This window comes from Scyliorhinus torazame, chromosome 4, assembly GCF_047496885.1.
Source record: "Scyliorhinus torazame isolate Kashiwa2021f chromosome 4, sScyTor2.1, whole genome shotgun sequence".
Classification (NCBI taxonomy): Eukaryota; Metazoa; Chordata; class Chondrichthyes; order Carcharhiniformes; family Scyliorhinidae; genus Scyliorhinus; species Scyliorhinus torazame.
Genome location: NC_092710.1, coordinates 259,309,977 through 259,334,943, shown reverse-complemented (window position 1 = coordinate 259,334,943; position 24,967 = coordinate 259,309,977). Strand labels below are relative to the sequence as shown.

At 45.7% G+C, this 24,967-nt stretch overlaps 1 protein-coding gene across 1 annotated transcript in view; it reads right to left on the bottom strand.

The window, feature by feature from the left end:
- LOC140410897 (mitogen-activated protein kinase kinase kinase 5-like) overlaps positions 1-24,967 on the bottom strand; it is a 281,574-nt gene that overhangs the window by 89,987 nt on the left and 166,620 nt on the right. The window contains 3 exon segments of the mRNA XM_072499669.1: positions 1,250-1,418; positions 19,410-19,581; positions 21,436-21,613. Of these exon segments, the coding sequence (XP_072355770.1) occupies positions 1,250-1,418; positions 19,410-19,581; positions 21,436-21,613 (519 nt within the window).

Genomic DNA, 24,967 nt, shown 5'->3' with positions numbered 1-24,967 from the left:
TTGCAGATGTCCTGCATGTGACAATCTGGCAAGTTTCCCAATTCATCTCAAAGATTCAGCTCTCAGCTGTTATTCAGCCCTCAGCTATGTTACTTTGGAAGAGCTCATTTGGAATGTCAGTTCTTAAAACTGCTAATCGTCTTTTGTGTCTTAAAGAAAATAATGCCTCACAGGAATTACATTTATCCAGGAGGTTTACTCAAGTCTTTTAAAATATTTTCACATTTTGGCATTACATGTTTCCTTAGACCCTCAAAAACTGCTCCTTCAGTTGGGTCTCTTCCCATTTCTTTACTAATATTGCCGTGCCTGGGCCATGCGTACATGGACTGAATTTTGATTGCATTAGGAAAAACACCTCCCCGGCAAGAGAAATCAAGATGTCCATCGAATTTTAAAATATAAATATAGAGTGCCCAATTAATTTTTTCCAAATTAAGGGACAATTTAGCGTGGTCAATCCACCTATCCTGCATAACTTTTGGGTTGTGGGGGTGAAACCCACGCAGACACGGGGAAAATGTGCAAACTCCACACAGACAGTGACCCGGGGCCGGGATCAAACCCACGTCCTCAGCGTCGTGAGGCAGCAGTGCTAACCACTACACCAGCATGCCGCCCAGTCCATCGATTAATCAAAATGTAATTTTCCACTTTAAAAAGGGAATTGGAATGGTTGCTGTCAAGTTTTGCAATTTCAAGCCACTGCATGCAATAAAGCTTTGTGCTCTGGGGAGAAAAAATATCTCGTCTTAGCTGGCAGCAGTGATGAGCGAAAATTCAGGATGGAGCAGGTAGGAGAGGAAAATGAAGATTCTTTTGGGGAGGGGGTAAGTGCACAAACTCGGGGCAGAAAGTAGGTACAGTTGGAAAGAGAAGCAGCTGTGTAAATTGGGAGAGGAGGGGGAAAATGAGCAATTTCAAGACAATAAGTCAAAAACAGAAATGCACATCCACATTAGCCTGAAACTTGTTCCGAAGAAACAAGGGGTAATTCCCATTATTTTTGCTGCAATTTGCCGCGCATTTTCCAATCTCCCCGTTGGAGCTAGAAGGGGGGGGGGGGGAAATAACGAGGTGAGTCACTGTGAACTGGCAAGTGTAGTGTGGAGTTTGCAAAAGGAAATGGATGGCGCTAGAAGTTATCTGCCTCTGTCATCTGTGGCTGGGAAGAATAAAAACTAGATTAAATAATATTTAATGATTCAAAACATAATTAATTTTACAAAGGTAGGAAACAAGTATTCACCTGCATCAGAGATTCAAGTAAGTTTCTCACAACTTTGTCCTGGTCCTCGGATAGTATCCGATGTAGAGTAGCCCTTCGCTCACTGTCTTTCTGAAGCATGAAGAATCCTGCATCCTTCTCCTCAGGTGATGGTGGCGCACTGTGATCTTCAAAGTGATCGTCGGGTATACTACAGGTTAAAACAAAAGGAACATTAACAATGGGGAGAAAAGAGGTGAAGAGGAATCACCAATCTTTGAAAGCCTAGGGTGAGTTCTATTGCCTCGACATTTAGTATTAGTAGCAGAATTCTGGCAAGTGCAGACAGGGAAACTCAACCCTCCAACACCGCACCTCCCCACAACCTCATGCAGACCTAAATAAAAAGATGATCCTTGTATATCCTAATTAAAGATAAATATTTGGTGCCAATCATTCCTGCTCTTTCCTTAAACATATAAGTACCATTAATGAAGGCCATTAGAAATCCTATTCAACTTTCTGATATCCAAGCAGCAGTTCTGACCATGCTAATAAGTTAAATGGAAGTCGCTTGAAATTCAACTTAAAAGTGACAGGCGGGAAACATATATACAGACAAACATAGGTATTAGGAGCAGGGGTAGGCCACTCGGCCCTTCAAACCTGCTCCACCATTCAACGAGATCATGGTTGATCTGAATGTAGACTCAACTACACATTCCCGCCTACCCCTTCCCGCCTATCCCCGATGAACTTCACAGACTTGCTCATCAAGAATCTATCTACCTCTGCATTTAAAGTATTAAAACTCTGCTTCTACCGCCTTTTGAGGAAGAGTTCCAAAGACTCCCAACCCTCACAAGAAAAAAGATTTCGCCTCACCTCTGTCTAAATCCTACCTATCTTTAAGCGACACTTAGACAGGCACATGGACAGCAGTAAATTGAAGGGGTGTAGGTTAGGTTGATCTTAGATTAGGATAAATGGTCAGCATAACATCGTGGGCTGAAGGGCCTGTACTGTGCTGTACTGTTCGATGTTCTAAATCGGCAACACCTCATGGTAAAACAGTGGCCCCGAGTATGAGATTTTCCCCACAAGAGGAAATATTCTCACCACATCCACCCTGTCAATACCCCTCAGGTTCTTATATTTTTTAATCAAGTTGCCTCTTCCTCTTCTAAACTCCAACAGATACAAACCTAGTCTGTGTAACCTTTGCTCATACCCGGTCATTCCAGGCATTAGTTTAGTAAATCTCCTCTGAACTGCTTCCAATGCATTTACATCCTTCCTTAAATAAGGAGACCAAGACTGTACACAGTACTCCAGATGTGGTCTCACCAATGCCCTGTATACCCAAAACATAACCTCCTTACTTTTGTATTCAATTCCCCTCACAATAAATGATAACATTCAGTGAGCTTTCCTAATTACTTGCTGTATCTGCATACTAGCCTCTTGTGATTCATTTTTAAAAATATATATTTTTTATTCTCCTTTTTCACATTTTCTCCCAAATTTACATCCACCAACAATAAACAATAATCAGTAACAAATATGTCAATCCCCATATCAATAACAACGATCCCATCCTCCCACCAAACCCCAAACAGTAGCCCGCATGTTCATAAACAAGTAAAAAAAAGGAATCAGGAATCACCCATAGTCACCATCAACGTACACCGCCCCCCCCCTCCCCCCAACTAATATTCAATGTTGTCCAGTTCTTGAAATTGCATGATGAATAATGCCCATGAATTGTATCCATCCTTCCCTTCAGTTCAAACTTAACCTTCTCAAGAGTCAAGAATTCCAACAAGTCCCCCCCGCCACGCCAGGATCCGTCTTTGGGCGATCAACGAGGCGAAGGCTACAACATTTGCCTCCGCACCCGTTTCCAACCCTGGCTGGTCCGACACCCCGAATATGGCCTCCCGGGGACCCGGGTCCAGTTTCATGTGCATCACTTTAGAAATTACCCTAAAAACCTCCTTCCAGTAATCCTCTAGCTTTGGACAGGACCAAAACATATGAATGTGATTAGCGGGGGCCCCCCACAACGTTCACACACATCTTCTACTCCTTCAAAGAATCGGCTCATCCTCGCCCTCGTGAGGTGTGCTCTGTATACCACCTACAGCTGTATCAGCCCCAACTTCGCGCACGAGGTGGAGGCGTTCACTCTCCGGAGCACCTCACACCAGAACCCCTCCTTCATATCCTCTCCCAACTCTTCCTCCCACTTTGCTCTGATCCCTTCCAGTGGTGCCTTCTGCTCTTCCAAAATATCTCCGTAAACCATTGACACTACCCCCTTCTGCAGTCCCCCTGTCGTCAGCACCTCCTCCAGCAACGTGGAGGCCGCCTCCTCCGGGAAGTTCTGTATCTCCTTTCTGGCAAAATCTCGAACCTGCATGTATCTAAACATTTCCCCCTGCTCCAGCCCATACTTCGCTTCCAGCTCCTTCAATCCTGCAAACCGACCCTGAAGAAGCAAATCTTTCAGTGTCTTAATCCCCTTCTCCTCCCATTTCCATCCCACCTCCCTGGCTCAAATCTGTGGTTCCCCCGAATCGGCATTTCCCTTGACCCTGCCCCAACCCAAAGTGTTGGCGAAGCTGCCTCCAAATTCCCAATGAAGCTATTATTACCGGACTGCCTGAGTACTTCCCCGGGGCTATCAGGAGCGGTGCTGTTGCTAGTGCTTTCAATCCCGACCCCCTGCACAAACTCTCCTCCATTCTGACCCACTGGGAATCAATCCCTCTGACCCAGCTCCGCGCCTTCTCCGCCCAGTAGTAATACATCAGGTTCGGAAGACCCAAACCCCGTGTATGCCTTTCCGTCTGTAGTAGCAGCCTCTTGTGATTCATGCACTAGGACACCAAGATCCCTCTGCAACTCAGAACTCTGATATCTCTTACCATTTAGACAGTATATTTCTTTTTTATTCTTGCAACCAAAATGGACAATTGCCCACATTATACTCCATTTTCCAGGTCTTTGCCATCTCACTTAATCTATCTATATCCCTTTGTAGCCTCCTTGTCCTCTTCACAACCTATTCTCCTACCTATCTTTGTTTCATCAGCAAATTTAGTCGATCCCTTCATTATGTATATTGCAAAAAATTGAGGCCCTGGCACTGATCCTTGTGGCACATTCTTTGTTACATCCTGCCAATCAGAAAAATGCTCATTTATGTTTATCCTCTGTTTTCCATTCACTAGCCAATCTTCTCTCCATGTCAATATGGTAACCCCTGCACCATGAGCATTTACCTTTTGCAATAAACTTTGATGTGATGCCTTCTCAAATGCCTGCTGGAAATCTAAGCACAGTACATCCACCGGTGCCCTGTCATCCACAGCACATGTTACTCCGATAAATTAGAGCACGGTAGCACAGTGATTAGCACTGTTGCTTCACAGCGCCAGGGTCCCAGGTTCGATTCCCGGCTAGGGTCACTGTCTGTGTGGAGTCTGCACGTTCTCCCTGTGCCTGCGTGGGTTTATTCCAGGTGCTCCGGTTTCCTCCCACAAGTCATGAAAGACGTGCTTGTTAGATGAATTGGACATTCTGAATTCTCCCTCAGTGTACCCAAATAAGCGGAGGAATGTGTTGACGAGGAGCTTTTCACAGTAACCTCATTGCAGTGTTAATGTAAGCCTGCTTGTGACAATAAAGACTATTTAAATTGGTTAAAGATAATTTCCCTCTTTTATAACCATGCTGACTCTGCTTTATTACCCTGAAATTTCCACAATTGTCTTGCTATAACATCTGTATTATTAGCTTCTAACATTTTCCCTATGACAGATGTTAAGCTAACTGGCCTATAGTTTGTTTTTCTGTCTCCCTCCCTTTTTGGAATTATATTTGCTATTTTCCAATCGAATGAAACCTTCCCTGAATCTCAGGAATTTGGGAAAATTAGAACCCAGGCATCAACGATCTCACAGGCCACTTCTTTTAAGACCCTCGGATGAGGTCTCAGCGGACTCATTCATTTTGATTTTCACTTGCAGTTCACCCGTTTTGTTTTGAATGCTTCGAGCATTCAGATGCAAAGTCTTTAGAATTGAAAAGGTTTATTTTTGGTTTTCAAGTAAGGTTTCCAATATAAATTAATGTTTCTTATCTATTCAGCAAATGTTTCCTGTGTTTTCTGGAACAGATAATGTAGGAAAATGGAAATGCATTGAGGGCAATTAAATCGTTGTTGCCAATAGAACAGCTGAAGAGAAATTCATTCTGGCACCCACAATATTACTGTTCAATGCTATTCCAACACATCTAACAGGTGACAGTTTTTCTTTTCTCCCTGGCACTACCACTGCAGGCGAACTACCTGCTTTCAGACAGATAGTAAAGAATTCAAATTAGAGCAGTGCGGAGGAGAGCTGGATACCATGAGAGGAGGGCAGTGGAGGATGATGTACTGACTGCTACAGAAAGGAATGTGTGACGATAGAAACTAAGAACTAAGTCATCTTCCATTGCCCACCTCTCACGTTATCCAGCTCTGTGTGACTGTTCATACAAGTCATTTCCTAGCTATCTAAAATCAGGCTGCTCATCTTCACCAACAGTTTCTATCTTGTCCTCGGTGCTGTCACTTTTGTGGTAATTTCCCAAGGATTTTTCCTTAGCCGCCACTTCTTGATCTACCCCAGGCAGACTGGACTATCAGGAGCTAGGCGGGTTTGCAGGGTTCTCTTGAGGATTGGCCACCCTAGTGGAATAAACTTGTGTCCTAGGATTCTTCTTCTCAGTTCCAGATCATGCTGGAAGCTATTGCCGCAAATAGTTAAAATGGTACTGCTTGAAGAGGCAGCAGGAAGGCTTTTTGTGCTGTTTGTAGATGGGCTGCGAGGTCCTGGCTGGTTAACTTCCAACACATTTGGGAATCTTAAAGTCTTGGGTCTGCTAATGTACATCCAAACTGGCTAGGTAAATGTGTCCCTACAAGGGAAGTGGGAGCTTCATATTGGACTGGCAGACATTCTACCCAAGTTTATTTTTTTAGGAACTTGGGTTGGATTCTCTAATATGCTTTTAGATTTGGCAAGGTAAGTGATCAGCCAAAAAATAAATTGCAAAGTTACATCATCATATAAATTGCTTCCATCATTTTGGACTGATGTCGGTAATGATTTTGAGAGTGGCATTTACAGCTCCTCTAGACCCATGTTTTATTTGGATGCCCCATTACCGTATGTTCTGCCTTGCATCTTCATCTCTTTTGTTATTTAATTTGTCCTCCTTGTTTTATCCTTGCCTCCCCTCCCCATTCCCTGCCTCTGTATTTACTTAAAATAGAGCACATCTCCAGCCCGACACCAGGTCATTCCCCGGAAACATTAACTTTGTTTTTCTGACTTCAGATACTTCCCTGATCTGCTGGGTACAGCATTTTCTACTTTTATTACAGGGTCAGATTCTCCATTGCGAGTCCACCCCGCTGCCGCTGCTAGCGAGGATGAAGAACCTGCCACCACATTCGCTGGCGGCAGGAATCGTTGCAACTGTCGCTTGTCAATGGAATTTCCCAGCGAAGCCACCCCACACTGCCGGGAAACCAGGGGTGCGCTACCGGCGGAGCCAGAGAATCCCACCACCAGCGAATGGCCGGAGAATTACAGCCCAGATTTCCAGCATTCAAGTTTTTATGTTTGTAGGTTACATTATTTATTCATTCAATTAATGACCGCTGTCTATCTCACAGTTACATCAGTGTAATACCAGAAATTCACAGGAATGTGATGTGATAGAACATAGAACGATACAGCGCAGTACAGGCCCTTCGGCCCACGATGTTGCACCGAAACAAAAGCCATCTAACCTACACTATGCCCTTATCATCCATATGCTTATCCAATAAACTTTTAAATGCCCTCAATGTTGGCGAGTTCACTACTGTAGCAGGTAGGGCATTCCACGGCCTCACCACTCTTTGCGTAAAGAACCTACCTCTGACCTCTGTCCTATATCTATTACCCCTCAGTTTAAAGCTATGTCCCCTCATGCCAGCCATTTCCATCCGTGGGAGAAGGCTCTCACTGCCCACCCTATCTAACCCCCTGATCATTTTGTATGCCTCTATTAAGTCTCCTCTTAACCTTCTTCTCTCCAACGAAAACAACCTCAAGTCCATCAGCCTTTCCTCATAAGATTTTCCCTCCATACCAGGCAACATCCTGGTAAATCTCCTCTACACCCGCTCCAAAGCCTCCACATCCTTCCTATAATGCGGTGACCAGAACTGTACGCAATACTCCAAATGCGGCCGTACCAGAGTTTTGTACAGCTGCAACATGACCTCCTGACTCCGGAACTCAATCCCTCTACCAATAAAGGCCAACACTCCATAGGCCTTCTTCACAACCCTATCAACCTGGGTGGCAACTTTCAGGGATCTATGTACATGGACACCTAGATCCCTCTGCTCATCCACACTTCCAAGAACTTTACCATTAGCCAAATATTCCGCATTCCTGTTATTCCTTCCAAAGTGAATCACCTCACATTTCTCTACATTAAACTCTATTTGCCACCTCTCAGCCCAGCTCTGCAGCTTATCTATGTCCCTCTGTAACCTGCTACATCCTTCCACACTGTCGACAACACCACCGACTTTAGTGTCGTCTGCAAATTTACTCACCCACCCTTCTGCGCCTTCCTCTAGGTCATTGATAAAAATGACAAACAGCAACGGTCCCAGAACAGATCCTTGTGGTACGCCACTTGTAACTGAACTCCATTCTGAACATTTCCCATCAACCACCATCCTCTGTCTTCTTTCAGCTAGCCAATTTCTGATCCACATCTCTAAATCACCCTCAATCCCCAGCCTCCGTATTTTCTGCAATAGCCTACCGTGGGGAACCTTATCAAACGCTTTACTGAAATCCACATACACCACATCAACTGCTCTAGCCTCGTCTACCTGTTCAGTCACCTTCTCAAAGAACTCGATAAGGTTTGTGAGGCATGACCTACCCTTCACAAAGCCATGCTGACTATCCCTGATCATATTATTCCTATCTAGATGATTATAAATCTTGTCTCTTATAATCCACTCCAAGACTTTACCCACTACAGACGTGAGGCTCACCGGTCTATAGTTGCCAGGGTTGTCTCTGCTCCCCTTTTTGAACAAAGGGACCACATTTGCTATCCTCCAGTCCTCTGGCACTATTCCTGTAGCCAATGATGACATAAAAATCAAAGCCAAAGGTCCAGCAATCTCTTCCCTGGCCTCCCAGTGAATCCTAGGATAAATCCCATCAGGCCCCGGGGACTTATCTATTTTCAGCCTGTCCAGAATTGCCAACACCTCTTCCCTACGTACCTCAATGCCATCTATTCTAATAGCCTGGGTCTCAGCATTCTCCTCCACAACATTATATTTTTCCTGAGTGAATACTGACGAAAAATATTCATTTATTATCTCGCCTATCTCTTCAGACTCCACACACAACTTCCCATCCCTGTCCTTGACTGGTCCTACTCTTACCCTAGTCATTCGCTTATTCCTGACATACCTATATAAAGCTTTTGGGTTTTCCTTGATCCTACCTGCCAAATACTTCTCATGTCCCCTCCTTGCTCGTCTTAGCTCTCTCTTTAGATCCTTCCTCGCTACCTTGTAACTATCCATCGCCCCAACTGAAACTTCACACCTCATCTTCACATAGGCCTCCTTCTTCCTCTTAACAAGAGATTCCACTTCTTTGGTAAACCACGGTTCCCTCGCTCTACGCCTTCCTCCCTGCCTGACCGGTACGTACTTATCAAGAACACGCAGTAGCTGATCCTTGAACAAGCTCCACTTATCCAGTGTGCCCAACACTTGCAGCCTACTTCTCCAACCTATCCCCCCCAAGTCACGTCTAATGGCATCATAATTGCCCTTCCCCCAGCTATAACTCTTGCCCTGCGGTGTATACTTATCCCTTTCCATCATTAACGTAAACGTCACCGAATTGTGGTCACTGTCCCCAAAGTTCTCTCCTACCTCCAAATCCAACACCTGGCCTGGTTCATTACCCAAAACCAAAACCAAATGTGATATCAATGTTACGGCCTGCCTTCAGTACCTGTAACTCTAAAACAAGTATTTTCTCTGGAACATAAATCCAAACTATAATTAGCACAAGGGCATCTTTTTCAGCTTGTTCTAATTTAATCTTTACCAGTCAAATATAATTTATTTTCTTCATTCTATTCAAACACCCGAAGCAAAGTACAATGTGGTCAATGTGCCTCCCAATGACCCTGATCTTGCTCCATTTTATGGACTAGATTAAGTCAAGTAGCACTGACGTAATTCTTTCCTTGGCGAGTAGCAACATACTAGCCCAGAGTCTTAAACACACGCCAAAAAACCTTCTCCTTTCCGACCATTAACATTCTCCTTATCTGGTTTGGATGGACCTAAAAATTAGCTTATTAATTATTCAAAATGGAAGGGAACAGTTTGATAGCAAATTCTAAAAAAAATATTGTTGCAGCTGTGCAGGCAATCCGATTTGAATTGTGGGAAAATAATGTTGCTGGGCATGGAAATGGGACCAGGTACGAACTACATCAAGTACCCATTGTATATTGCCCAACGATTTTGTAAGTTCAAAATAACTGAAACTGCAGTAGAAGTAAGCCTCGCTTGGGGAAACCAATGAGGTGTGGCAGAGCCATTCATGGCACCATGGCTTCAATTTACTCTTCGTGCATTCATGGGGTGCCCACAGAAACATCCCCAAATCCTGGTCACAGGGATTGTGCCAGACTCCCCACAGAGGAGTCCAAAAGATAAACGCAGCATAATGCAAGATAAATATTCTTCCCCACCCCACTATAATATTTATTGTAAGAAAGCAGTTGTCAGGGGCCACAGTGACCAATAGCCTTGAAACTACGCTTCGACCACCCAAGCCTAGTACAAGGTCCCCCAGGGGGGTGGTGCTGCACCAGTGGGTTCCTGGCTGGCCCTGGTGAGGAAACCCGAGCAACGTTGTTCCCTCATGGACTCTTTGCCCCCTTCAGCGCATCACATTTGCGTGGCCTCTGATGGGGCCAGAAAGAGCAATATCAGCCCCAAAACGGCGAGTGAAAATGGACTTTGGTTTGCATAAAATCTCTGGGTTAGTTACAATACTAATTACATACCCAATGTATGCAATTAATGCTATAAGAAATTTCTGTCTTTTACTTCGATGTACAGAGAAGGCTCGATCAGATTGCTCAAGTGCCATAATATTGAGGGCTTTCTAAAAAAAAACATTCTCTATTCGGTTCTAGCTACATTATTTATCGGGAATTCTGCCTTTGAATATGGCAGGGTATAAGACACAACTCAGTCGTCTCGGACAGAATTTGGCTCACAGTGGGTAACCTTTTCTTTCAGGTATAGATAGATAGGCACGTTTCTTTAACAGATTACAATGAAGATCTGTCACAATCATTGCTCTCCACCTCACAGGGCTCGAGGGATCATTCTGAACCAACTTGAGAGCTACAGATTCCTTTCAATTCTATTTGTACTTTACAGCAAATATTTAAAATGCTAGGAAGGAAGTTTTTCAGTAGAATTTACTAAAAAGAATATTAGGTTACACTTGCACAGGACATTATTGACACAATTTGCCTTTACACCAAGTGCTAATTTATAGTGGGAACCCACGGCTAGAAATTAAACTACTTCACAACATAGCAGCCTTTTTATGAAAGAAAAGTTCCACATAATTTTGATAGAATTCAATCTGAATGCTACACTATAATCTCTCAATGGCCCAGAAATGAGAACAAGGGCCAATTCACGCAGTAGAACAGACTTTATATTGAATTGAAAAGAATCAACACTCACAGATACAACTGGGCGAAGTTTTAATGGCGGGTCTCAACATTTAATACAAAAAATAATTCTCGTCTCTGTAATGTTTGGAATAAGAAAATAAATTTAGAGGCCCAGTTGGAGCCAGCTCGAATAAAATGTTGAACTAAATTTCAGTGCTGATCCCTGGGCTCACAAAAAAAAAAAGCACTAGTCCATGGCCAGTTCTTTATAAGACTTCTTAGCCTCCCAGGTTGGTGAGCATCACTGGGCCATAGATTGTTGGTGACATTTAAATGAGGCCCATAGCCAAATTTAACTCGGTCCTCAGGCCTGTACGGATCAACATACTTCCAGTCACTCCCTGGAGTGCTTGCTTAGGGGCGAAGTTGAATTTCGCTCCCACGTTATTTCATCATTCCGCACGGAGAACCAAATTATGATGCACAATGCTACTTCCTTTTTAAAAAAATTTAGAGTATCCAATTTTTTTATTTTCCAATTAAGGGGCTAAATTGCCAATCCACCTACCCTGCACATCTTTAGGTTGTGGGGGTGAGACCCATGCAAACACGGGGAGAATGTGCAAACTTCATGCAGACAGTGACCCGGGGCCGGGACCGAACCCGGGTCCTCAGTGCTGTGAGACAGCAGTGCTAACCACTGCACCATTGTGCTGCCCGATGCTACTTCCTGATATCTGGAATGCATCTTTACTCTGTGAAGATTAATAACAATACAAAGTTGCATCGGAAATTGTGTGCTTGAGAGCTAGATCAAGGTGCTCCTTTGTGGTTGGATTCACATTGAACCTCCACCTATCATGCCAAGGCACTCTGTATTTGATTCAAGGTGCAATCACCTGCAAGTGTGTTTAATCCTGATGTTGAGTTCCTGAAACATGGACATCCTGTGAGTATTAATAATTAATCCGCTGCTAAAAATCTATGCTTAGCTTGCAATAGGTCGATCATCAATGCAAGTTACCTATTATAACTTAATGCTCTTGTTATGGGCCAGGGTTTAGAGAACCCCAAAGTATATCATTGAGTTCACCTGACCCACAATTTTCACTGGACTGTGGTATGGGGAGCACACGGCCCACTCTACAGGTGGTACAGCAGAAATCGAAAAGTATTTTTTAAAGCAAAACAATGTTTATTCCATGAACTCAAGTTAACCTTTCTAAAACATAGAAAGGTTATCTTAGCCATCTTAGCAACCATTAATTTAAATACAACCCCCAAAGAATACCACACTAAGTAATCCTTAAACTTTCCTTTTAACATCTATAAGACATAAAAAAGCAACTTTTAACAGAAGCACATCAGGTTTAAATTCACTACTGAGAACAGTTATCACTCTGAATTCACCACATGATCAAGAGATAGTATTTACATGGCAGAGGGAACAACATTACACCTTCTGTGGCTGATTGTAGCTCCAACACTGAAACAAAACAAAACAAACACAGACACCTTTGGATCCTCGCTGTCTTCAGGGGATGTCCCGGAGGACTGGAGAATAGCCAATGTTGTTCCTCTGTTTAAGAAGGGTAGCAAGGATAATCCCGGGAACTACAGGCCGGTGAGCCTTACTTCAGTGGTAGGGAAATTACTGGAGAGAATTCTTCGAGACAGGATCTACTCCCATTTGGAAGCAAATGGACGTATTAGTGAGAGGCAGCACGGTTTTGTGAAGGGGAGGTCGTGTCTCACTAACTTGATAGAGTTTTTCGAGGAGGTCACTAAGATGATTGATGCAGGTAGGGCAGTAGATGTTGTCTATATGGACTTCAGTAAGGCCTTTGACAAGGTCCCTCATGGTAGACTAGTACAAAAGGTGAAGTCACACGGGATCAGGGGTGAACTGGCAAGGTGGATACAGAACTGGCTAGGCCATAGAAGGCAGAGGGTAGCAATGGAGGGATGCTTTTCTCATTGGAGGGCTGTGACCAGTGGTGTTCCACAGGGATCAGTGCTGGGACCTTTGCTCTTTGTAGTATATATAAATGATTTGGAGGAAAATGTAACTGGTCTGATTAGTAAGTTTGCAGACGACACAAAGGTTGGTGGAATTGCGGATAGCGATGAGGACTGTCGGAGGATACAGCAGGATTTAGATTGTCTGGAGACTTGGGCGGAGAGATGGCAGGTGGAATTTAATCCGGACAAATGTGAGGTAATGCATTTTGGAAGGTCTAATGCAGGTAGGGAATATACAGTGAATGGTAGAACCCTCAAGGGTATTGAAAGTCAAAGAGATCTAGGAGTACAGGTCCACAGGTCACTGAAAGGGGCAACACAGGTGGAGAAGGTAGTCAAGAAGGCATACGGCATGCTTGCCTTCATTGGCCGGGGCACTGAGTACAAGAATTGGCAAGTCATGTTGCAGCTGTATAGAACCTTAGTTAGGCCACACTTGGAGTATAGTGTTCAATTCTGGTCGCCACACTACCAGAAGGATGTGGAGGCTTTAGAGAGGGTGCAGAAGAGATTTACCAGAATGTTGCCTGGTATGGAGGGCATTAGCTATGAGGAGCAGTTGAATAAACTCGGTTTGTTCTCACTGGAACGAAGGAGGTTGAGGGGAGACCTGATAGAGGTATACAAAATTATGAGGGGCATAGACAGAGTGGATAGTCAGAGGCTTTTCCCCAGGGTAGAGGGGTCAATTACTAGGGGGCATAGGTTTAAGGTGAGAGGGGCAAGGTTTAGAGTAGATGTACGAGGCAAGTTTTTTACGCAGAGGGTAGTGGGTGCCTGGAACTCGCTACCGGAGGAGGTAGTGGAAGCAGGGACGATAGGACATTTAAGGGGCATCTTGACAAATATATGAATAGGATGGGAATAGAAGGATACGGACCCAGGAAGTGTAGAAGATTGTAGTTTAGTCGGGCAGCATGGTCGGCACGGGCTTGGAGGGCCGAAGGGCCTGTTCCTGTGCTGTACATTTCTTTGTTCTTTGTTTTGTTTGACACACACAAGCTTTTCTAAGTGAAACTAAAAAGCCGAGCCAGAACTCAGCTCCACCCACACTCTGACATCAATGCATTAACATGAGCAGAAAAACATTTCTTAAAGTGACATTCTCATGACACTCCCAAAGGATGAGCCATGACCATACTTAATCACTACCGCACCATCCAGTATGCACCACTAAGTGCATAATGCTATTCTGAAATTATTCATTTATTACTGCAAATGTAACTTTGTAATTGCAACATATATCCAGGAAACATGATTAAACTAACCATCAATTTTAATTAAAATGTGGCAGAAACTTACCTTCAAAATTGTCCCTCCCTGCTCTAGTCTTAAAGCCCACGTTATAGATGTCATGTCCATGGATATCATTTAATGTTTCCTATAGACATGTATATAGAACATACAGTGCAGGAGGAGGCCATTTAGCCCATCGGGCCTGCACCGACCCACTTAAGCCCTCACTTCCACACTATACCCGTAACCCAATAACCCCTCCTAACCTTTTTGGTCACTGAGGGCAATTTATCATAGCCAATCCACCTAACCTGCACGTCTTTGGACTGTGGGAGGAAACCGGAGCACCCGGAGGAAACCCACGTAGACACAGGGAGAACGTGTAGACTCAGCACAGACAGTGACCCAGCGGGGAATCGAACCTGGGACCCTGGTGCTGTGAAGCCACAGTGCTGTCCACTTGTGCAACATGCTATACTTGTGCTACTGTGCTATACTTTAATGCTGCCTTAAAAATAAATTAAAGTGAACTTTGTTACAATCCCAGGCAAGGCCCCAACAGAGGCTAGGATACCGGACAGAAACCCCAATATTTTATTTTAATTTTGGAAGACTGTGAGGGCAGGGTACCTGGCTCCACGAGTGATTTCACACAAAATAGGGCTACGGTATATTAAAACAAACTTTATTACTAAAATATCTTTTAACATCGCACAGGAAAATAGCTTACAATTACCCCATAAACAATGCTAATCAATACAGTGACACAATAACCTTCAACTGCTATCTTTATTCCCACTCATAGCCTACTCAGGTATAATTGCTGTAAAAAGATATTCTGGACACTCCACTTTGAGAAAGAGAGATCTTTTGAGATTACTTGAAAGAAAGAGACCTGACACCTTGTCAGAATAATGCAGAATCTCTGGCTGTATTCTTCAGAAACCTTCTCAGCTGACTTTCCAGCTGAAAACTAACACTGAAAACCTCCACACTTGACTGCTTCAACCCCTGGCTGTTCCTATTAACTACATCATCTCATTAAGCTGAATACAGTGGGCGTGATTCTCTGCTTGTGTGATTCTCCGTTTTGCCTGCAACCACGCGTTTTCCAACAGCGTGGGGCTGCCCCACAATGGGAAACACCATTGACTAGCCCGCTTAACTGAGAATCCCGCTCGTGGGTCGAGGCTGAAAAGTGCCGTGGCGGGGCGGAGGATCCAGCCCAGTGTCTCTAATTATCTATTTCCCAGCAAACACTCTTAATATAAAATAAAGTCCATTAGCCCAAATTTTATGATGCTTTAATTGCACCTCTGGCTCCAAAAACCTAGCTGTCTTTTAAAAACATGACTACAACAGTCACATACTAACCAAGGTTTTTAACCCTTACTGCATTTAATGCAATACATCTGAAATTCCTACATTCATCACAACTTGTGAAAAGGAAATGCAAATCAATGTTGATCAAAGTGGTGTGAAAAATTTGCTTGACATGTGAAGCAAACATCCAGGAAAAATAGCTGGTTTAAAAACCTCAATCACCTTTAAAATGGAGTGAGACAATTTCATTTGAAAAAGGAGGCTAAGAATAATGAAAACATTAGTTACGGCAATCTTCTTCCATCCTTCGATTGAAAGACATGTCTTAGAAGGGTAAGAGAGAGGGACCTTTTTCTGACACATACATGTGCTCCAAACCAGCCATCCAGCTTCAGGATGATTAATATTTCGAAGGGAAGCTCCCCGGATTCTGTCGGGGCTTCGCGACAGATTGGGGGTTCAGGCTCGTACGCACGTTTTCTTTTGAGGGGCGGGCGGGGGACTGGCAGCCACCTGCCTGAAAAAACTGAACAACACTTTTGGTTCTCTTCAATCTGAGGAAGGCCAAGCTCTGTAAACCGTTGTGCAAAAAGTAAAATTTCTGGTAATCCCATCAGGGTCATGGGAATGCTAAAAGACTGGGTCCAATAGAGTTCAAAGGCCACAATTGACTGGAAATGAATCAATGGATATAGTTCCCTAATTTGCATCTATTTACAATAAGCACTCCTGTGGAAGAGCAAATATGGGTGCAGCACATCAAACAAAAAATTACTTTGTAATTTTATACCGCCCTTGACTTGTACAATGTCCCAAGATGCTTCACAGGAACATAATTTGACAAAACATTGATACTAAGCCAAAGACAATGACATATGTACAGGTGAGTAAGACAGGTAGTCAAACTGGTTGGTTTTAAAAAAGCATCTTAAAAAAATGATAGGGAGAGGTTGAGAGGAGGAAACTGCAAAGTATTACTTCTCGGCCTCTTGGCTTTGATCAAGAAATGAAGTGTAATGCCTGTCTTGTCAGCTTTGTTCTAGTATGTCTCTTTTGTAGGGATATGAATTGGTTTCAACTTGAATTGGCCTTTGGAGCAAGCAAGGAGATGGATTAGGGACTTGCCCTGTCCACTCTGCACACTGGCATAACGGAGAAAGGAATAACATCTAAAAATGTTTAAAATGCAAACTTTAGGACCTAGAAAGTTAAAGGAGTGGCTAGCAATGGCGGCCCAACTAAAATTGGGACATGCAGGAGGCCAGAATTTGAGCAGTGCTGAAATCGCAGAGTATTGTAGGGCTGGTGGAGTTTACAAAAGATTGAGAGCTGCAAGGCTCTTAGGATACATTGTCAAGTGGAGTTGGTGGAAAGGAGAAGGGGTAGAGTGGGTTAGATTGGAGGAGGAATCTTGTAAGGGGTCTAGTTTGAGGGCTATGGTGACGGCAGCATTGCCAACGGCTCCGAGTAGGTATTCAAGGAGCCCAGTGGTGCAGTCCACGGTGAAGATATGGAATCAGTTGAGGAGGCATTTTAGGGTGGAAGGGATGTCGGTGCTAACGCCGCTGTGCGAGAATCATGGGTTTAAGCCGGGGGGTGGGGGGGGGGGGGGGGGTGGATAGTGTATACAGGAGGTGGGGAGAAGTGTAGCTGGTCAAGGTGAGGGTTCTGTATTTGGAGGAAGGGTTCACCAGTCTGGAGGAGCTGAGGGAGAGGGTAGAGCTGCCGAGAGGGAGTGAGTTCAGGTATCTGCAGGTTAGGGATTTTGCGCGAAAGGTCTGGAGGGGGTTCCAGAGGTTGCCGGGATACACCCTGCTGGAGTGACTGCTGCTTCCGGATGTGAAAGGGGAAGAATTGGGGATATGTACAAATGGCTGGGGGTGCAGGGAGGCGAGCGGGTGGTGAAGATCAAGGAGAAAAGGGAAGCGGAGTTGGGAGGGGAGATCAATTGGGGAGCATGGAGTGAGGCACTGCGTAGGGTAAACAGGACCTCTTCTTGTGCAAGGATGAGCCTGGTAGAGTTTAAGGTGGTGCACAGGCTGCATATGACCCGGGCGAGAGTGAGTGGGTTCTTTCAGGGGGTAGCAGATGAGTGTGAGGTATGGGCAGGGGCCAGCAAATCACACGCACATGTTTTGGGCTTACGAAAAATTGGGAAGATTCAGGGCGGGAGGATTCGCAGGATAGTGGAGGAGGAGGTGGACCGGGACCCTTTGGTGGCTCGGAGAAGCCGGAGCTCATGGAGAAGAGGAAGGCCGATGTCTTGGCCTTCGCCTTTCTGATTGCACGGCGGCGAATTTTGCTGGAGTGGCGGTTGGCATCGCCACCGGGGTAGTGGCTTGGTTGGGTGACCTATACGACTTCCTGCGATTAGAGAAGATAAGGTATGAGTTGAGGGACTCTTCAGGGGGGTTTGAGGAAAGGTTGGGGATGTTTGTGACCGTGTTTGAGGGGCTGTTCGGCGTGGCGGAGGTGGGGGGAGGCGGGGCATGAAAAAGAGGAAATATCTGTGCAGACTGCATAGTTGATTGTTGGGAAGTATGTTTCCCGGGGTGTTTATTCGCTGTAACCTGTTTTGAAACATGTTTGTAATAAAATACATTTTAAAAAAAAGAAAGGTTAACAAAGTAGGTCAGTGAGCAGAGGGAGGGGGGTGATGAGAGAATATGGTCAGTGAGTGCAGAGGGCGAGGTTAGCAAGTATGGGGCTGATTCATGCATCGAACACACAATTAAGAGCAGGGGTAAGCTATTTGGTCCCTCACGCTTGCCCTGCCATTTGATAAGTTGAAAATTGCTTATTGTCACAAGTAGGCTTCAAATGATGTTACAATGAAAAGCCCCTAGTCGCCACATTCCGGCGCCTGTTCGGGGGGGGCTGGTACGGGAATTGAACCATGCTGCTGGCCTGCCTTGGTCTGCTTTAAAAGCCAGCTCTTTAGCTGTGTGCTAAACCAGCCCCTTGTTCATGATCTGATTATGCCCTAAACTCCACTTTCCTGTCTACCCCACACCCTTTAGCTCCCTTGTAAGTCAAGAATCTCCCTCGTCAATCAAGAATCTATCTAATTCAGCCTTAAAAATTATTTAACCACCCTGCTTCAATTGCTCTTTGGCAAAATGAATTCTACCGATTAACGACATTGAGAAAACATTTCTCCTCATTTCATTCTTAAAATGAAGACCTCTTATTTTGAAATTGTATCCCCAAGTTCTTGTTTCTCTCCAAAGAAGAAACATCCTCTGAGCTTCCACCCTGTCAAGTTCCCTCAGCATCTTTTATGTTCCAATAAATTCACCTCTCATTCTTCTAAATGCCAATGGATACAGGCCCAATCTGTCCATGTTTTCCTCAGAAGATAATCCTTTCATCCCAGCAATCAGGGAAGTGAATATTCTCTGAACTGTTTCTAATGCAATTATATCCTTTAAGTAAGGGGACCAAAACTGTGCACAGTACTCCAGATGTGGGTGAACGAGGTTAGCGAGCATAGGCCTGACAGGCGAATGAAGGTGGTATGGTGATCAAGCTGATTGAATTGCTGAGCAACCGGAGGCAGAGTGGAAAGTCAAAGCCATCGGCAACATTGATTGATCTTTATTCCCCAGGAGTAGGACTCAAAACACCAATTATAGACAAACATTGGTAAATGTGCGGGAGGTAGGGGGCCACCTTTGTAATTGGCAGATGCAAAGGCACGGTGTAGTCAAAGCAAAACGAGAAAATGATCGAGAAAAAATAATTTTGCCCCTTGTCCCTGCAAAAAACAGTATCGAAGAGGATCTACATAGCCTTGAAAGTACACAATGCTATTTACCTGAGAAGCAAAGGTCCTTTGCTCTCTTTTTCAATGCAGGATTTTGCCCTTGTTTTGAAAAAGAATAGATCCTGCTTCACGTCGGAGTCTGGTGAAACTGAGCCAAATTCACTACCGCTACTCAATTCCTCCACAACAACTGGAACTGGAAGGGATATGCTGCGAAGATAATCTGTATCGGGAACAAACGGAATGTTAAGAAAATAGAATCTCAGCAGAGGCTAGTTATTCACCTTTTCTGAAAGAAGAAAATTTCAGGTCTGTACACTTCTCCTCTAAATTTAAAACACTTTCTTCCCAACATGGAGCTGCCATCCAAACGCCTCCAAACTGCCTGCTGCAATAAGAGAAGCTTCATCACCATTTACCCTCGAGCTCCATTCCTCACTCTCAGATTCAGAGAACCAACAGAAATGCAGTTGCTGTTATAACATTATAGATTTTATAAAAACGTCTGACTAGGTTTTGAGAATAGGACATTGGGGTTGGATCCTGTCCTGATCGGAACCTTCACTGTATCAGTGTGGAAGAATAGACTCTCTTAAAATTATAAGAAGTTTGACCAAGTTGATCCAATCAAAAGTAAAAAAAAAAGAATTTTAAAATTAAAAAAATTCATGTGGAACTATTTCATAGAAAGAGTAATAAATATGTGGAAATTGAAGCAATGCATCAAAGGGATAACAAGATAATTTTCTGTCGAAAGAGGATAAAGGATGTGAAGAAAAAGTGGCATAATGGGGTTGGACTAGCCATCAAGGACAGGGCTTGCTGCTTCCAATGCATTTTCCCGTTTCAAAGAGTCTACATTTTAACTGGCTTTCTAGAACATGGTATGAAACGCTTCATGAAAAAGAAATTGCATCAGCGCAATTATGTCGACCATTAGGGTCTGAGCAATACCAAATGTTTGGATATGTTAAAAGACAGATGTTTTAACAAATAGTAAAATGTTTTTACCCGATGATGACGAAAACATCAGTGCTTACTTTTACAAACCTGAGGAAATTGGGCTTATTTACCACATTACAGGATGGGGTCTTTTTAAAAACGAGACATTAATTACAAACAGCATTACTACTACGTTCTGCAAGAAGAGGGATGACCTTGCTGGAGGACAGGACATTTTTTCGCACTTTGCAACAAGGATTCAGAACTCTTCGATGTCAAGAACAGTTTGTACTTTGGTCACAAGCGAATCAATAAGGACTCCTTCCAAAATCACTTCACTTCAAAGAACTAGAATGCTAAAAACAAACAAAGCCTAACAAGTTAAACAAGTTTTCTGGATGCTTAATGGATGAAAACGTAGCTGCAATGGTTGCTTCACACGAGAAAAAGGCAACAAACTTGTAAATAGAGCTTTTCACATCCTCAGAACATCCAGAGGTGACTTGCAACCAATTCATTAGTTCTGGTATGTACTCACTTCTATTTTTTAAGTAAGCACAGCAAACATCAAGGAGATAAATGACTAGTTAATCTATTTTGTGTTGGTATTGCTCATTGAAAAGTAAACACTGGCCGGGTGACAGATGAACTCCCTCTGCCCTTCATCGGATAGTACAGGGCACCCATTCGAGCTGCAAGTCAACACTTTCGACAGTGCAGCACTCCATCAAAAGTACAATTCATTTTCAGTTTTAAATTTTTTTTAAACTTTGGGAACATAGGTTAACTGTATCTTTTTATCCTTCCTATTCCATTTTATAAAATGATAACATTTACCACTAAAAATATTGCCCAAGCAAACTCTTGTAATTACTAATTTACTAATTTGGTTGAAACATTTGGTACATGAGAAAATTCAATCTTTCAGATGAGTTGCCTGTGCAGACTCGACGGGCCGAATGGCTTCCTTCTGCATTGTAAAGATGCTGTGATTCTGTATTGCATCCATTTCTAATCATGCTACAAAAGAACTAGTTGCTTTAGCTCACCATCAAGGTAGCAAAAGAACAGACTTTACAGTTTGAATCCCTAGAACGTCACAACAATGAGAACCTAGTGTTTCTGATTTGGTTACCTTGTTGTTTTAGTTGTAGCTTTTTCTTTCTGCTGCTAACCTTCAGAAATTCATCCGACAGCAATTCTGGAGCAGTAGCACGCTGGTCAGGTTCTGGTTCAAAGCAACGGAGTATAAAGTCCTTGGCCTCTGGCGACATTGATCCTGGAATGTCTGGATGAATTTTAAACATTCCAACCTGCAGAAATGGCAAAAACAAGTCAGAAAGGTGCAGCATACAAGTACATCGAAGAAGTAGAAGCATTTACCTCTTAGCACAGGGTCCAAAGATGTTAGGTGGATTGGCCATGCTAAATTGCCCTTAGTGTCCAAAAAAGGTTAGGTGGGGTTACGGGGATAGAGTGGAGGTGTGGGCTGAAGTAGGGGTGCTCTTTCCAAGGGCCGGTGCTGACACGATGGGCCGAATAGCCTCCTTCTGCACTGTAAATTCTATGGGAAGTTGGTGGAATGATTGCAGAGTTAAGACGTGTTTCAATGTGACTTACTAATTGATTCATATGGACTTCCGGTTGCGGCTATGCGGAGTCGCACATTCGGCAGCTCCCGCTAAAAACGGACTTTTGGGCTCTTTTCAGGGCCCCCAACGGCATTTTTTCAACGTTTCCCGGCGTGGGAAGGAGATTGCAATAGTTCCCCGACAGTGTATGGCTTGGACCGGGAGCGGGGCGACTAAAAAAGTGGTGGTGGACCCAAAGAAGGTGCGAGGGAAGAAGAGCAAAATGGCGGCGGGTGGGGACCAGGCAGCGTGGATGCAGAAGCAGCAGGAACTTATCCAGCGCTGCTTCAGGGAGATTAAAGCGGACCTGATGAAGGCTTCTATGACAAGCTGCTGGAGACCCAGACGGCCCAGGGGGTTGCGATCCGCAAGGTCTGACAAAAGGTCTCTGACAACGAGGACGAGATCTTAGGCCTCGCGGTAAGGGTGGAGGCGCACAAGGCGCACCACAAGAAATGGCAGGAATGGTTTGAGGAGATGGAGAATCGGTCGAGGCGGAAGAATTTGCGCATTCTAGGCCTCCCGGAGGGGCTGGAGGGGTCGGACGTGGGGGCCTATGTGGTCACCTACTAAACTCGCTGATGGGAGCTGGAAGGGGCCCATAGAGTGTTGGCGAGGAGGCCCAAGGCTAACGAGCCGCCGCGGGCGCTGCTGGTGCGGTTTCATCGGTTCGCTGATCGGGTGTGCGTACTCAGGTGGGCCAAGGAGAGGAGCAGCAGGTGGGAGAACGCGGAGGTTCGAATATACCAGGACTGGAGTGCGGAGGTGGCTAAGAAGAGGGCCGGGTACAATCGGGCGAAGGCGGTGCTGCACAGAAAGGGGGTGAAGTTTGGCATGTTGCGGCCGGCACGACTGTGGGTCACCTACAAGGAATGGCACCATTATTTTGAGTCTCCAGAGGAGGCGTGGGCCTTAGTTCAGGCCGAGAAACTGGACACAAACTGAGGGTTGGGATGGGTGGTCGGGGATTGCTGTTGGAGTGTTACACTTTGAGGGGGGATTCTTTGCTCTTATTTCTGTTTGGTTCGATGAGGGTGGTTAGGGTGGGTTGGGCATAGTTTTGGTTGGGCCTGTCGGGTGGGCTCTTGGAGGGGGTAAGTAAATGGAGTAGGGTTGGATGGCCGGCTGGGGGGATGGGGCCCCGCGGGGGAGGGGGAGGCCCGAGTCAGGGGTGAGGGGACTGGGCCTGTAAAAGGAGCAGCAATAGAGGATTCGGGGCATGGCAGGTGGAAAGGCTGGAGGGGGCGGGGCCGCAAGGGTTGTTTCCTGCGCTTGGGATGGAAGGGGGAGGCGGAGAGCCTGCTGATGGTAATGGAGGGGGAGGGTATGTCCCACAATGGGAGGAGCCGAAGGAGAGGCGGGAGTGGCCGGGGTCAGCAGGAGTCAGCTGACTTGCGGGAGTGCAATGGGGGGAGTAAAGCAGCTAGGAGGGATCCTAGCTGGGGGTGGGGAGGGGGGGGGGGAACCGGGTTGCTGCTGCTATGGTCAAGGGGGAGCTGGAGCGAGTAGAGGGGATTGGGACGGGGGTCTGCCGCCGTGGGGAACGGGCCGGGCGTGGGGTGCGGGCGCGTGGCTGGCCAAGGAGGGGTTATGGCTAGTCGGCGGGGGAGGGGGGCGGGTAGCCCCCCGATCCGGCTGATAACCTGGAATGTAAGGGGATTGAACGGGCCGGTCAAGCAGGCCTGGGTGTTCGCGCACCTGAAGGGGCTGAAGGCGGATGTGGTCATGCTCCAGGAGACACACCTGAAGGTGGCAGACCAGGTAAGATTGAGGAAGGGGTGGGTAGGTCAGGTGTTTCACTCAGGGTTGGATGCCAAAAATCGGGGGGTGGCGATCTTGGTGGGAAAGAGGGTGTCGTTCGAGGCGTCGAGCATTGTGACAGACAATGGCGGCAGGTACGTAATGGTAAGTGGTAAGCTGCAAGGGGAGAGGGTGGTGCTGGTCAATGATGCGGATTTTATGCAGCGCATGTTGGGTCGGATCACGGATTTGGATGTGGGGGGCCTGATAATGGGGGGGGGACTTTAACACGGTGTTGGATCCGGCACTGGATCGCTCCAGGTCTAGGACGGGTAGGAAGCCAGCGGCAGCTAAGGTGCTGAGGGGGTTTATGGACCAGATGGGAGGGGTGGACCCTTGGAGATTTGCAAGGCCGGGGGCTAGGGAATTTTCATTCTTCTCGCATGTTCATAAGGCTTATTCCCGGATCGACTTCTTTATTATGAGTAGGGCGCTGATAGCGAGAGTAGAGGATACCGAGTACTCGGCGATAGCCATTTCGGACCACGCCTCGCATTGGGTGGACTTAGAGCTGGGGAGGAGAGGGACCAGCGCCCGTTGTGGCACTTGGAGGTGAGGCTGTTGGCGGACGAGGAGGTGAGTGAGCGGGTCCGAGGAAGCATAGAGAGATACCTGGAGGACAACGATAACGGGGAGGTCCGAGTGGGGATGGTATGGGAGGCGCTGAAGGCGGTGGTTAGGGGAGAGCTGATCTCCATTAGGGCCCACAAGGAGAGGAGGGAGAGGGAGAGGCTGGTGGGGGAGATGGTGAGGGTAGACAGGAGGTATGCGGAGGTGCCGGAGGAGGGACTGTTGAGGAAGAGGTGTAGCCTCCAGGCTGAATTCAACCTGTTGACCACCAGGAAGGCGGAGGTGCAGTGGAGGAAGGCCCCGGGGGCGATTTAGGAGTATGGGGAAAAGGCAAGTTGGATGCTGGCGCATCAGCTTCGGAAGCGGGGCGCAGCTAGGGAGATCGGGGGAGTTAAGGATAGGGGAGGCAGTGTGGTGCGGAGTGGGGTTGACATCAATGGGGTCTTCAGGGACTTTTATGAGGAATTGAATCGATCCGAGCCCCCATGGGAGGGGGTGGGATGGGCCGCTTTCTGGACCAAGTGAGGTTTCCGAAGGTGGAGGAGGGACTGATAGCGGGATTGGGGGCCCTGTTTGGGCTGGAGGAGCTGGCCAAAGGGATAAGGAGCATGCAGACGGGCAAGGCACCGGGGCCGGATTGTTTCCCGGTCGAATTCTACAAGAAAT